The sequence below is a fragment of the Corvus moneduloides genome, chromosome 28, assembly GCF_009650955.1.
Source record: "Corvus moneduloides isolate bCorMon1 chromosome 28, bCorMon1.pri, whole genome shotgun sequence".
NCBI lineage: Eukaryota > Metazoa > Chordata > Aves > Passeriformes > Corvidae > Corvus > Corvus moneduloides.
The window spans coordinates 4,483,700-4,496,715 of NC_045503.1; the positions used below are offsets into that span (position 1 = coordinate 4,483,700).

Genomic DNA, 13,016 nt, shown 5'->3' on the forward strand with positions numbered 1-13,016 from the left:
GGACGCGGATCCGAGAGGGTGGACGCGGGGAACGCGGGGACACGGAGGCGAGGAGTGGGCACGGACACGGGGGACGCGCGCGAGGGGGTGGGCACGGAGGGGCAAGGACACAGGGGGATGGGCATCCAGGGACGGGGACACACGGGGGATCGTGGACACGAGGGGGTGAATTAAAGGGGCAGTGACACGAGGGGACACGAACATGGTGGTCACGGAGGGACACGAGGGGCTGGACACGGACATAGGGGATACGGGGGGGGACATGTGGCAGGGTGGACGCGAGGGGATGGGCATGGAGGGACACGGACACGAAAAGGTGGGCACGGACATGAAGGGGTGGACACGGACATGAAGGGGTGGACATGGGAGGGGGGACACAGGGGGACACGGGGGACACAGAGGAACACGGATGTGACAGGGTGGACGCGGACGCGAGGGGGTGGACTTAAAGGGGCAGTGACACGAGAGAATGGAGACGGGATGGTCATGGAGGAACATGGATTTGAGAGGATGGACATGGAGGGGCACGAGGGACACAGACACGGGACACAGGGGGACACGGATGTGACAGCGGGGACACAACGGGATGGACACATGCAAGGGGTTGGGCATGCATGGACACGGACACGAGGGGGACACACGGACGGGGATGTGAGCAGGTGGTCACGGAGGGACTCGGACACCAGGGGGCGGCCACGGCCACGGTGTGACACGGGGGGGACACAGGGGGGTGGACATGGAGGGACATGGACCCGGGGAGTGGACGTGAACATGATGCACTCGGGGCACGTGGGACACCGAGTTGCAGACACGGAGGGGGGGCACACCGGGAGGGGGACACCCACCCTGCCAGGGGACACAGACGCAGAGTTGTCGTCCCCCCCAGCCCCGGGGTCCCCTCACACTCGGGGGGGGGGGTTCCTGTGCTGCCGGGGGGGTCTGTGATCACACGTGGGGGATGTGTGAACCCCCAGCACCCGCGTGTGCAAACGTGCAGCACCGCAGGTGCGGCTGTCCCTGCGTGCCCACGCGTGTGTCCCCCACCCCACGGCTGCTCCTGCGGCCCCGGGGTCACCGGGACACTCAGCCAGTGCCAAGGGGATGCTCAGCACTCCAGGAAAGGACCGGGGGGTCCGGCAGGGGTCAGGGGGTGCTGATTTGGGGGTGCTTCCCCCCTGCTCCCCCCCGGGGCCGGCTACGCCCTGACAGGGTGACACGGGACAGCCGGACCCGCCCGTTCCTCTTCCCCACACCAGGCAGCAGCGGCCGGAGCGCAGGCGAGTCAGGGTGCTGTGGTTGAGGGGGGGGAAGGGGGGCAGGAAATGCCCTGCTGGGACCCCCAGGAGCTGCCCAGCCCTGGGACAGCGGGAGTGGGACGGGGGCCAGACTGGGCTTCACTGGTTTGCACTGGGAGGGGGAATCCGGTGGGAATGGGGGTCCTGACTCCCGTTTCCCACCAGGCTCCCGGTGCAGTGGAGGGACCATGGGGCTCCCCGCGGCCCCGCTCGTGCTGCTGCTGCTGCTGCTGCGCCCCGTGACCCCCGTGTCCACCGTGACCCCCGTGTCCACCGTGTCACCCTGTTGGGCCTTGGTGCCGGACTCTTCCGAAGACCTGAACCTGACCAACAGGAGCCGTGGATGTGCCGAGCTGGACTTGGGGCAGTTCCGCCGGCAGCGCCGGCTGGTGCTGAGACACAACGGCATCGAGGCCCTGAGCCCCGGGTCCCGCCTCGGGCCCGGCATGGAGGAGCTGGACCTGGCGGAGAACCGGCTCCGGGAGCTGCCCGATGGGTTCTTCGACAACGCCACGGCCCTGCGGACCCTGCGCCTGGAGGGGAACCCCCTCCCCGCCGTGCCCCCCGCCGCCTTCCAGCCCACCCTGAGCTCCCTGACCGTGTCCTGCCGCTGCGACGTTCTGGGCACCGTCCTGGCCCCCTGCGCCCGCGCGGGGATCCAGTGCGTCTGCTTCACATCCCACCGGGATTCCTTCAACGTCACGGAATTCCACGGCCGGGAATGCGGGCTCAGCGTGGGGCTGGTGGCCGGGGTGGCCGTGGCGGCCGCTGCGGTGGCCGTGCTGGTGGCCGTGGGCGCTGCCGCGGTTTGGTACCGGCGGAGGAGAGCGGGAGCCCCGGTGGCCGACGTGGGATGGGGGAAGCCGGATCCCGCTGGAAACCTCCGGCAGCCCCGCTACATCAGCCGGGACACCGGCGCCGGCACCGCCGATGTCACCGACGCCCCCGACTACGAGAACGTCTTTGTGAGCCCCGGCACGGCTCCGGCTGCTGCGCAGGGATGGGCACCGGGATGGCAGGAGCAGCGCTACAGGTGAGGCTCCAGCACCGGGAATGGACATTCGGGAATGTTCCATCCCCTCCCGGCTGTGCTGTGCCCTGATGTGTTGTCCCGCCCCATCCCACCTCATCCCTCGCCATCCTGTGCTGCACCTGCCATCCCATCCATCCCTTTCCATGCCATCCCATCCATCCCTTTCCATGCCATGCCATGCCATGCCATGACATGCCATGCCATGCCATGCCATGCTATCCTGTCCATCCCATGCCATCCCATTGATCCCCGTCCTGTGCTGTGCCACCCCATCCTGTTCATCCTTTCCATCCCATCCCACCCCACCCCATCCCATCCACGACATTCCCTCCTCACTGAGCCCCTCCTGCCCCCCAGCCCCCAGGTCCTGGTGGATGAGGATTATTTCCTGGAGAGCACGGCCGATCCCGGGGACCAGCCCATCTACGCCAACACCCCGGGCCCCACCGAGGACGTCTACATCATTCCTGACCAGTGAGGGGCCGGGGGGACACTGGGAGGGCCGGGGGGACACTCTCTGTCCCCTACTGACACCCTTTCCCTGCTGTCCCCCAGCCCGGAGGGGACGGGGCCGGACATCCCCCACAGCCGGGCCCACGCGTGGTTCCCGCACACACATCCTGTGCGGACGCCTTTTGCAGGGGATTTTTTTAACACCCCCTTCCCCGGTCCCCTCCTTCGCCCCAGTTCTCACCCTGGGGCGAGGGCTGAGCTGACATTTCCTCCCGGGGCTGCGGCCACCGACCACAGGGACGCCCCGTGCCGCATCCGCCGGCAGCCGGCACCGGAGTCCGGACCCGCACGGAGTCCCCGGGGCAGGCCGGAGGAGCTGGGGCTGGGGCTGGCCGCGGCCTCGGGTTCCTCTTCCCCTTTTGGGGCCGATGGAGAGCGGGGTGCTGGCGGTTGGGGACATCCGGTGCCACCTGCGCCCTCTTTTCCTGCTGAATCCGCCACTCCGGGGAACAAAGAAAAAGCCCTTTCTTTTAATCCTCCTGGTGAGACCCCGAGCTGTTGGGCGCCATGGGGACATGGGGACACCATGGCTTGTCTGGATGTCCCCCCAGCCCCTGGGAGGCTTCACCGTGCCCCATTAAATGGTTTAATTATCTCTAATTACCTGCATAGCTGTGGTCTGTGGGGAGCCCCGGGCAGGACACGGGGTTTTCCCTGGGGAAAGTCCCTGGAGTTCCCAGGGCACGTGTCCCCAAAACGGAGGGTCCCAAGCGGCCAGGACCCTCAAGGACATGTCCCCAAAGCCTTTGTCCCCAGGGCAGGGGTCTCAAGGGACCAGCACCCTCAAGGACAGGTTTCCAAAGCAGGGGGTCCTAAGGGACCAGGACCCTCAAGGACAGGTCCCCAGAGCCTGTGTCCCCAAAGTGGGGATCCCAAGGGACCAAGAGCCAGGTCCCTCAAGTCCCTGTCCCCAGAGAGGTCACCTCTGCAGCTTGCATCCCTCAATCCCTGGTCCCCAAAGCTCCACCCCAGAGCAGAGATCCCATATTCCACGTGCCCCAAGCCCAGGTCCCCACCAGGAGCTGCTGAGGGACCAGGCAGCCCAGGACACCCCCAGACCACACTGGGAGAGGGGACAGAAAGGAGCTGTGACCAGCAGAGCCGCCCTATCGAGCCATGGGGAGTCCCCTGGGACACGGTGTGTGCCACCAACCTCCGGGGGGGGGGTTCCCCCATCCCTTTGGTGCCCAAGGGGTCCCAGGGCTGGAGGCACCTGGACGTGGGGCAATGGCCACATCCCGGCTGGACGTCCCCCGCGGGGGGTCAGGGCTCTGCCCAGCGCCCTTCCCAAGGACACAAACAACTCAAAGGTCTCTGGGAGCAGTGCCCAGGCATTACTCACACACTGGCTCTGGAAAGCCGTGAGGATTTACCAGCAAATCCATATGGAGTCAGATCCCAGGGGAGCTGAGTGTCCGAGGAGCAGGGGTCCAGTCAGAGACCCCTTCCCAGGGGCGCAGGAGGAGCAGCCAGAATCCCTGTTCCAATCACTTTATTCATTATTATTACATCCTCCCGGTTTTATAGAAATATATAAAACAGAAATACTCAAAACCCACTCCCTCTTTCCCCCTCCAAAAAGGATATTTTGCTATAAAATACAATAAGTTAGAAATAAATAACTGGGTTGCATAAATAAGTCTCTGAGCAGAGAAAAGGGTTTGGAGTGGGATGTGGACACCTGGGCACAGACTCTCCATGGCCCATCTGGGGTCTCTTGGGTGGGAAGGATCCATCTGCTCCATCAAATATGGATTTAAATAAGAGAAGAGATGGGGGGATAAGTTGTTGTGGGGGAGAGTTCACAACTGGAGGAGACCCTGGGGCTGAACTGGGCAGCAGAGCCATGTCTGGCATGGAGACATTTGGTGCCACAGGACCTGGATTTTGGGATGCTGATACTGGAGACCCCATGGCTGAGCTCAGTGGTGGATCCAGGGTTGGCATGGAGTCATTTGGTGCCACGGGATCTGGATTTTGGGACGCTGGAGCTGCCAGGAGTCGGGGTGGCTCTGCCCCACCTGCATGGTGACACACCCTGGTTGGAACTGCCAGCGCTGCCATCAGGCACAGTGGCACCTGGTGACCAGCATGTCCTCGAAGAGGCTGGACACCAGCCTGCCCTCGCTGTTGTAGTGCATCAGCACCATGGGGTCGTAGCCGGCGGGGACGCAGCAGGGCGGGGGGGGCGGCCTTGGACAGGGAGTGCACTCGGGATTTGATCTGGGCGTGCATGCTGGCCGGTTTGTAGTTGTGGGGACAGGAGCCCTCGCAGAACCTCATGTAGTAGCTGTTGGGGGCGATGACCCAGTCCGACCAGCCGATGTCCTGGAAGGAGACCTTCAGCGACTTCAGGCAGCACTTCCCATCGCTCTTCCCGCACTCCTCCTCCAGCCCCCGGGCTCTCCTGGCCACCCGGCCCGGGTTCTCCTGGGTTTCCACCTCCAGCACCAGCGTTTCCCCGACGGAGGTGGCCAGGGCGGCTGAGATGTTGGCGGTGAAGTCCAGCTGCAGGCGCAGCGTGGCCTCGGGCCCGGCCACCCAGGGCTGGATGGCTCCTGTCAGGTCCAGGCTCCGGGAATCCCGGTCCAGCTCTTGGCTGCGCAGGAGCTGGGGGGTCCCGCCTGCCCCCCGCAGGGTGTAGATGGTGACCCGCGGTGGCACCGAGGAGCCGGGCAGGGACAGCGACTGCCTGAAGAGTTTCAGCTCCGCCTGCACCACCCGGAGCTGCCGGTGGAAATCCTCGGTGCGGGACAACAGGAGGTGGTAGCGGTAGGCACCGCGGGGGTCCCGGTGTCCGTGGGAGTCCTGGTGCCCCTCGGGGATGTCCGACCAGCGCAGCACTGCGGGGACAGAGGGGACAGCTGATGTAAGAGCCAGCAATTCCCCACCAGCCCAGGCTTGGGGCCAGCTCCTGCCAGGCAGCCGAGCCATTGCTTCAGGGATCACCCACATCCTGAGGGATGCTGGAGATTCTTCGCTATGCTCGTCCTCAGAGCCACCATCTCCAGGGACCCGCAGGCTGGAGGGTCTCTGGTGCCAGAGAAGGTGTGCCAGGACCCTTTGGAGTATCCCCATCCCACGCCCCGACTGTCCCCTCCCAGCCCAAGCAGCAGGAGGGGAATATTTCCCTAAATCCCCCCAGATCCAGATAAACCCCCAAACTGGAGCTCAAGCTGGGGATCGAGGGATGGCACCTCCCTTCTTCCCCTCCGTTCACCCCCTAAACCCCTCGAGCGCCACTCCGAGCCCCCCGAGCTGCCGCTGATCAAAGCTTTCATCCCAAATCCCCTGATTTTTTTGTGCTTTTAAGCAAAACGGCTCCAGCGGTGGCTCCTCCCCACTTCCAGGGCAAAGGAAGCAGCGGGATAAGGATGACCGTGGCCACCGTGCTGCATGCCCGGTCATGTCCCGACTGCGGGACACGCTGGGACACACGCGTGTCCCGGGGGGATGAGGGTCGTGGGATGACACGGAGCCACGGCCACTTACAGGTGGGGGTCAGGCGGTGCAGCCGCCGGGTCCTGGACGCGGCTTCCTCCTCCTCCTCCTCCCGGCTCCGGTTCCGCGCCATCTCCGCCACTTGCTGCTGGTAGAGCCGCTGCGCTCTCTGGATGCTCTCCTGGTCCAGCTGGCGCCGGACGACGGGGGGAGCCGGCATTCCCAGCCGCTCCAGGATCTCCTTTTTGACGGCTTCCAGCTGGAACCTGTCCTGGTCCCACGTGTGGGGCCGGGAATCCACGGCGGAGAGGAGCAGCAGGAGCCGGAGGCAGGTGAGTGCGGCCCCGACGCCCCGCAGCGCGTTCGGCATCGCTCTCCTCAGCATCCTGCAGAAAACCGGCGGCTTCAGGGCAGGATTTGTTCCCAACTCTCGTGCAAAGGCTGGATGTGCTGCTGCCGGCGGTGCTGCCAGGGGGATGAATGAAGAGCTCAGGACCTGACTTTATAGAGCCGAACTTTGCCCGCCCTCTGTCCCCCCTCCCGGAGGGTGACGCCGGAGCGAACTCCCCGCAGGAATCTTTCCTCTCCTCCTGGGATTTCCAACAGGAGCTCCGACAGGGCTGGAGCCGGGTGATTTACAGCTGCGGAGATAAAAAACTGTGGAATACTCCTTCTCAGACACGAACACTTCCCTTCCACCTCCCGTTTTCCCTACGGAGCGCACGGCTCCCGGAATCCCCCTCACCTCCAGCAGCCGGTGCTGGCGGAGCGGGGTGATGGAGAGGGGATGATGTGCGAGGCAGGAGCGCTGCAGGAAGCATTCCAAGCGCGGATTTCCCATCCTTACATCCTCCGCCACCTCCCCTGGCCGCCACCTCGCGGGTCGGGTCGCTGTTATCGCACGGGGCTTATCCGGCCCTTCCCAAAATCCCAGCGGAGCGGGGATGGGGCAGGGAGGCGGCAGCTCGTGCCGGGCGCGTGGCCGGAGCCGGGAAAGGATCAGCACCGGACCTTGTCCCACCGGACAGGTGCGGCCGGGGGATGGGCTCATCCCGAGCCTGGATCCTTCTGAAGCAACAGCGGCCGGGGTTACGTCATCCCAAACGGAGCCAGTCGGGACGGAGCCGGGCACGCCGGGTGGCACCGATCCAGCGGGGCCACGTGTGCCGGGCAGCGCCGTGCCAGAGCGGGGCTGGGCAGGAGGAAACGCAGAGTGCGAACAAGCCTCGGGGACCACCACAGCACCACCCCTCTCCCAGCTCCTCCTCAAGGATGCTCGGACCGTGAGCAGAGGGATGAGCAGCTCCCGGTGGGATGAGGAGACGGGCAGGTCCTCCCGGTGCAGGCCGGGGCAGGCGAGGCCATTCCCAAACGTGCTGAAGTTGATCCAAGCGCCTGGTGCTTGGCCGTGCTCCCGCCAGGGACGAACGTGCGGTGATCCCGTGATTTACGGCTGTTTATCCCCCGCTCCTCCGCGGGACTCGGCTCCAGCCTCGCTCCGGCTTCTCTCACCCCGCTTCTCAAGGGGTTGCCTGAGGCAAAGCCGAGACCGAGTGTTTCACCCTAAAACACGGGAAAGGAGAAGTTTGTCAGGATGACAGGGTCACGTTGAGGGGATTGCCCCGGCCCTGGCTCCACTGCCCTGCTCTGGATCCGTCCTTGCAGCGGGATGGGTGAGGAGGAGCAGGAGCCCATCCAGACCCCCTCCCTATTTCACTGCTTTTTCCCTTCCCAGAGCATCCAGCTTGGAGGGAAATCCCATGTGTGGCTCCCAGGGAAACTTCATCCCATGTGGATTTGGGCACCATGAGTGGGACATCACCCATCCCTCCAGCAGCTGGGCAGGGAAGAACTCCCCTCCTGGAGCACCTTCCCACAAGGAATTCCCAGAGCCCCAAGCCCACTGCGATCCCTCTCCCAGGGATTTTATCAGCCGGGGTGATTGCAGCCCTCCAGCCCCCCAAATCCAGGGAAAAAAGGAGAAGGAGCATCACCCCAGGAGGACACAAGGGCAGAACCACCACGCCATTCCCTCCCCTCTGGACATCTCCATGCCCACGGCGGGCACCAGCCCAGCCACCAGCCCCCTCCACCGTCCCCACGGTGCCAAATGTGCTGATCCAGAGCTGAACCGGAGCCCTCGGCATGTCCGGGTGCAGGAAGAGGCCCTGACCTCTCTGGTGACATTGTGCAAGACCCAGCAGAAACCCCGGAATCCCAAAGTTCTGCTTTTGCAATGGATTTTCTGCCCGTGGGCGCGAGCCCCACATCCAGGAGTGACGCATTCCAAGAGCATCAAAGTTTGCTGGAGCCGGATGTTTTCCCCCGAAAGGCGCCAGCAGTGGAAGCCAGAGATTTACAGTCCAGCAAGGGCTATAAAAGAGGGATTTTGGGAGCAGTGGTTTGAATCCTGAGCGAGGATGATGAAATGTCCCGGCGTGTCCTCACCAGCCTGCAAGAGGGGATTGCGCAGCCCCCACATCCCACGTTTCCTCGTCTCTTCCTGGACACATTCATTGGAAGGTCAGGTTAATCCAGTGCCTCTTCCCAGCAGGACAAAGGTTCCTCTCCAGTTAACGCATCCCACGTGGATCCCTCATCTCGGCACAGCTCTCCTGGCAGGGATCTAGAGCAGGGATGCCCAGGGGATTGCTGTTCCCAGGGACCTCAGAGCAGCTGGGGGGGGGCTGAGGGTGAGGAGGATCCAACTCTGGGACAGCTCAGATTGTGCACAGCTGAGCCTGGAATGGTGTGGAAGTGTCCAAGGCCGGGTTGGATGGGGTTTGGAGCGACCTGGGACAGTGGAAGGTGTCCCAGCCCATGGCAGGGGGTGGAACAGGATGGGTTTTAAGGTCCCTTCCAACAAAACCATTCAGTGATTCTGAATAAATGATGTTTTTCCCTTCTCCAGATGCTGGTGGTTGGTGGGGAGCATGGTGAAGACACAGAGCAGGGGGCTCCAGAGGGCTTCAATTTGCCCAAAAGCAGGAAATTCCCCGCAGCTACCCGAGCTGGCAGAAAGTTCGGGGTTTTTTGCAGAGTTCCTTATCACGAGTGGCAAGAGGGGAAGTGCTGCCTTCCAGATTTTGGGGCTATCAGTTCCTCACAGCTGTTGAGCAAGGGATCCCAACAAAAAGTGCCCAGAAACCCCTGGGAATTGGTGGCATCACCCTGGGACCAGCAGAGAGGGATCAGGTTCTTCCCACATCCCACAGGACCTCAGTGCTCCCCAAAACCACTCAGGCTGAGCAAGTTGGATGCTGGAGGGAGGATATTCCCTGGAAAAAAGGCAATTTGTGCTTTCCCATGGCGTTTTGTCAACCAAAGAAGGGAAGAGCAGCCCGGCTGCTGCCACCACACGGAGCTCCAAGCAGCCCTTAGGGCTTGGCCTCGAGGGAAGTTGGACCAGGGATCACTGGGGGTGAGAAATCCCTTGGTGAAGCAGAACCCCAGGTGGGGTTTGCTCCACCCCATCTCTTTTCAGGTCTGGAAAGGGGCACGGAGGGATGGGAGACAGGGCTGTCCCTCGGCTGCCAGCATGGGATGTTTGGGAAGCCGCAGCCCGTGTTTTCCCAGCGCTGGCCGCTGTCATGATGAATCGGCAGAGTGGACGCTGCGGTGACCTTTGGATGTTTCTAAATCAAAGACAACCAGGACGGGTCAGGCGAGCAAAAAGCAGCTTGTGCCCCATCACAGCAGGAATCACATTTTTCTCCCTTTGCTGTGAGTTTACAGCATCTCCCAAAAATGAGACTTCTGCTCCACTTGGACAAAGACATTCCTGCCTCGGCTGCACCCGCGGTCAACGATTAACTCGGATTCCCAGCCCCTCAGCCCGGGAAGTGCAGGAAATGCCTCTGATCCAACCACCAAAAATGGAAATCTGGCTTGGGAAGTCCTCACTCACCCCACAATCACCTTCCTCTCAGAGATGCTGCTGCTTTCGGCACCAGGATATTCTCTGCTTCCCAAGGGGAGCATCTTTCCTGGATGGGCTCCCTGGACAGGGAATTCCAGGGAGGGTCTGTGCTCGGCTGAGGATGATTTTCAGCTTGCAGACATTAAATAGAATCCCTTGAGAGCATCATGGAGCTGGACTTCCTGACCCTCGTGGGTCCCTTCCAGCTCAGGATACTCAGGATGAGGATATTCAGGATCATCAGCAGGGAACAAGCTCAGCCTGGGCAGGATTGATGTGATGGTTCAAAAGCAGCTTTTCCACAGTGGGAGCATCTTCCTGTCCAATCTCACCCTTCCAACGTGCCAAAACAGCCCTTTCCCTCCATTTCTGGTGTAGGTCCAGGAGGAAATCCCAGGCCTGTGATCCCTTGGGATGGTGGTGCTGAGCACAGCAATGAAGCTCAAGGCTCCAAGGGAGACAGATGAACTCTAAATCTTTCCTCCAAAAAGCTTTCAGCACTGAGCAGGGGGAAAAAATGGATGGAGGGAACCAAACCCAACCTGGGCACATCCCAGAGCAGCATCTCTTTTACCAGGGAAACCCTCAGGACATAATAAAAGGGAAGCACGACCCAGAAAGCTCCTTAAAACTGTAGGATTTTAAGTGTGGATGCTTTAAATGATGGGGAAAATAGATAAAAGAAACCAAATCCAACCCGGGCACATCCCAGAACAGCATCCCTTTTATCAAGGAAGATGCTACAAGAGAAGTCCAACCCCAAAACATCCTTAAAAATGTAAGATTTTAAGCGCCCGGATGGTTTTTGAAGCACAAGGCGCAATTTTGGATGAGGAATGAGGATGGAAGCTGCTGGAGAAATCGGGGAAGTCACTGTCAGTCCGACCTCCAGATGAAATAAATGTACTTAGCTGTGAACCCGGACACGGCTCAGGCTCCACGTGCCCATCAGGAGGGAATTAGTCACCGGAGCGTGACTCGGGAAAGGGCTGTGTACACAGGGCACGTCGCTCCCGCACGGAGCATCCACGGCAGCGGGAAGCAGCTGGAGAGAAGCAGCACGGAGAGATTTTCCCCCAGGCTGGAGCCGTGGTGCCGGCTGGGAACCGGCCAAGAAAATCCCGTCCCGCAGCAGAGGTTGTTGGAGAGTATCCATCTGCATCTCCCGGACCCAGGCACTGCCAGGCAGCAGGGAAGGGCACCGTGAGGAGCCGTGGAGTGGGGAAACGCTCAGCCAGAGCACCATCCCTGGCACGGGAAGCTCATCCTGGGAATTCTGCGCCGCGCCGGGAGCGTGTCCATGCCCAGGCACCCATCCCAGGGGGTGGGAGGCAGCGGATCCTGCCCTGGGATGTGCCCTGGGACATGCCCTGGGACGTGTCCACACACGCCTCACCGAAGGCAGCCAGGGCAGGAAATTCCAGCCATTCCCCTGCCCCAGAGCCGCAGCTGCGAGGTTTGGGTGGAAGCTCTGGGGAGCCCTCGGGCAGCACCTTTGCCGGAGCTCGGCTTTGATTTGCAAGCTGGGAAAACACGGAGAGGGAGCAGCCTGCCAGATGGACGCTGCCCAAAAATCCCACCTCGTTCAGGAAGGGGTGGAAGGAGTTGGGGAGGAGGAAAGAATGGGAGCGGAGAAGAAGAAAGGAGTAAAATCCACGAGGAGCCAGGCCACCAAAGGGATCTTCTGCACGAATCTCCGCGTCTCCGCCAAGGAATCCATCGGGATGCTCCATGAGGAGCCTCCTCACATGGACAAAACCTTGGATCTGTTCCTCCGGAGGGTTCTGTTTGTAAAATGACCTCAACGAGCACATGACTTACCCGAGGTGTGACATCATCCCGGGAACACCGTGCAGGAAAAGCTTCTCACCTTATAAAGGGAATTAAAAGGGGAGTGAAATCATCAGGGTTGGCTCAGTGGCCGCTCCAAGGAGCTCAAATCCCGGCTCACCTGTGAGGGACACCCCAAACCTCCCGGTGCCGGCGTGTGCCGGGTGTTGGTTGGTGGGTGGAATAAAAGCTCCATCTCCAAGAAACGGATGGAGAGCTCAGCAGGATCACCATGGCAGCCCAGGAAAAAAAAAAAAACCCAAAACCCATTCTTAGAATTAGGGCATAAAGAAGACGGAAGAAAAGCAGGGATTCCAGAGGAACGGTGAGGTTTTCCATTCTGATCCCTGCTCCAGACGCAGAGCACCCGGAGCAGGGGCATGGACCACGGCGTGACCTCCCTGAGCCCCCAACCACGAGGTACCCCAGGTTTGGTCTGGGTTTTAATTACCTTGGGTAATGAATCCAACTCCATCCTGCTCCGCCTGGATCCCGTGGAGCCGCTGCCGACGGCTGACACAACAGCCGTCACAGGGTTGTGCCGCTGTCCCTTCCCGGTGACACTCCCTGTCCTGCCACCTCCGCCACACCAGGAAAGTGGGGACCAGGAGAAGCCCCCAGGACCTTGCTGGAGCTGTGGAGGGGTTGTAGCCTCCAGCTGTCCTGGATCAAGCAGGAATTCTGCAGTGTTGCACCCTCTTGGATCAACGTGGAGCCGTCCAGGTGTTGCACCTGCTCCATGTCCTGCATCCCTCTGGATCTGTGCAGGGGTCACAGCCTCCCCATTTCCTGTCGCACCCTCCCCGTGTCCCGGATCAAGCTGGAGCTGTGCAGGGATGGCACCTCGGCCGTGTCTGGTGTGACACCGAGCACAGTGCGCCTGGATGGCAGCACCATCTGGTGGCACCAGCCCTCCCAGCCAGCCCAGTTTGCTCCCAGTCAGTCCCAGTAGCAGCAGGAGCAGGGAGAGAGAAGCCTCAAAGCC

At 61.8% G+C, this 13,016-nt stretch overlaps 2 protein-coding genes across 2 annotated transcripts; one reads left to right on the forward strand and one right to left on the reverse strand.

Annotated features, from left to right (window-relative positions):
• The first annotated feature begins 1,291 nt into the window (after positions 1-1,291).
• LOC116435863 (leucine-rich repeat-containing protein 25-like) lies at positions 1,292-3,441 on the forward strand. Its single transcript, XM_032092506.1, is given in 3 exon segments — positions 1,292-1,428; positions 1,431-2,328; positions 2,686-3,441. Coding segments are annotated over 3 exon segments (1,125 nt in total). The 5' UTR covers positions 1,292-1,322; the 3' UTR covers positions 2,807-3,441.
• A 1,362-nt stretch (positions 3,442-4,803) lies between these two features.
• Positions 4,804-12,882, reverse strand: GDF15 (growth differentiation factor 15). The gene is given in 6 exon segments (XM_032092497.1): positions 4,804-5,028; positions 5,030-5,684; positions 6,334-6,747; positions 7,028-7,845; positions 12,023-12,071; positions 12,153-12,882. Coding segments are annotated over 4 exon segments (1,269 nt in total). The 5' UTR covers positions 7,104-7,845; positions 12,023-12,071; positions 12,153-12,882; the 3' UTR covers positions 4,804-4,904.
• Between the last annotated feature and the right edge of the window lie 134 nt (positions 12,883-13,016).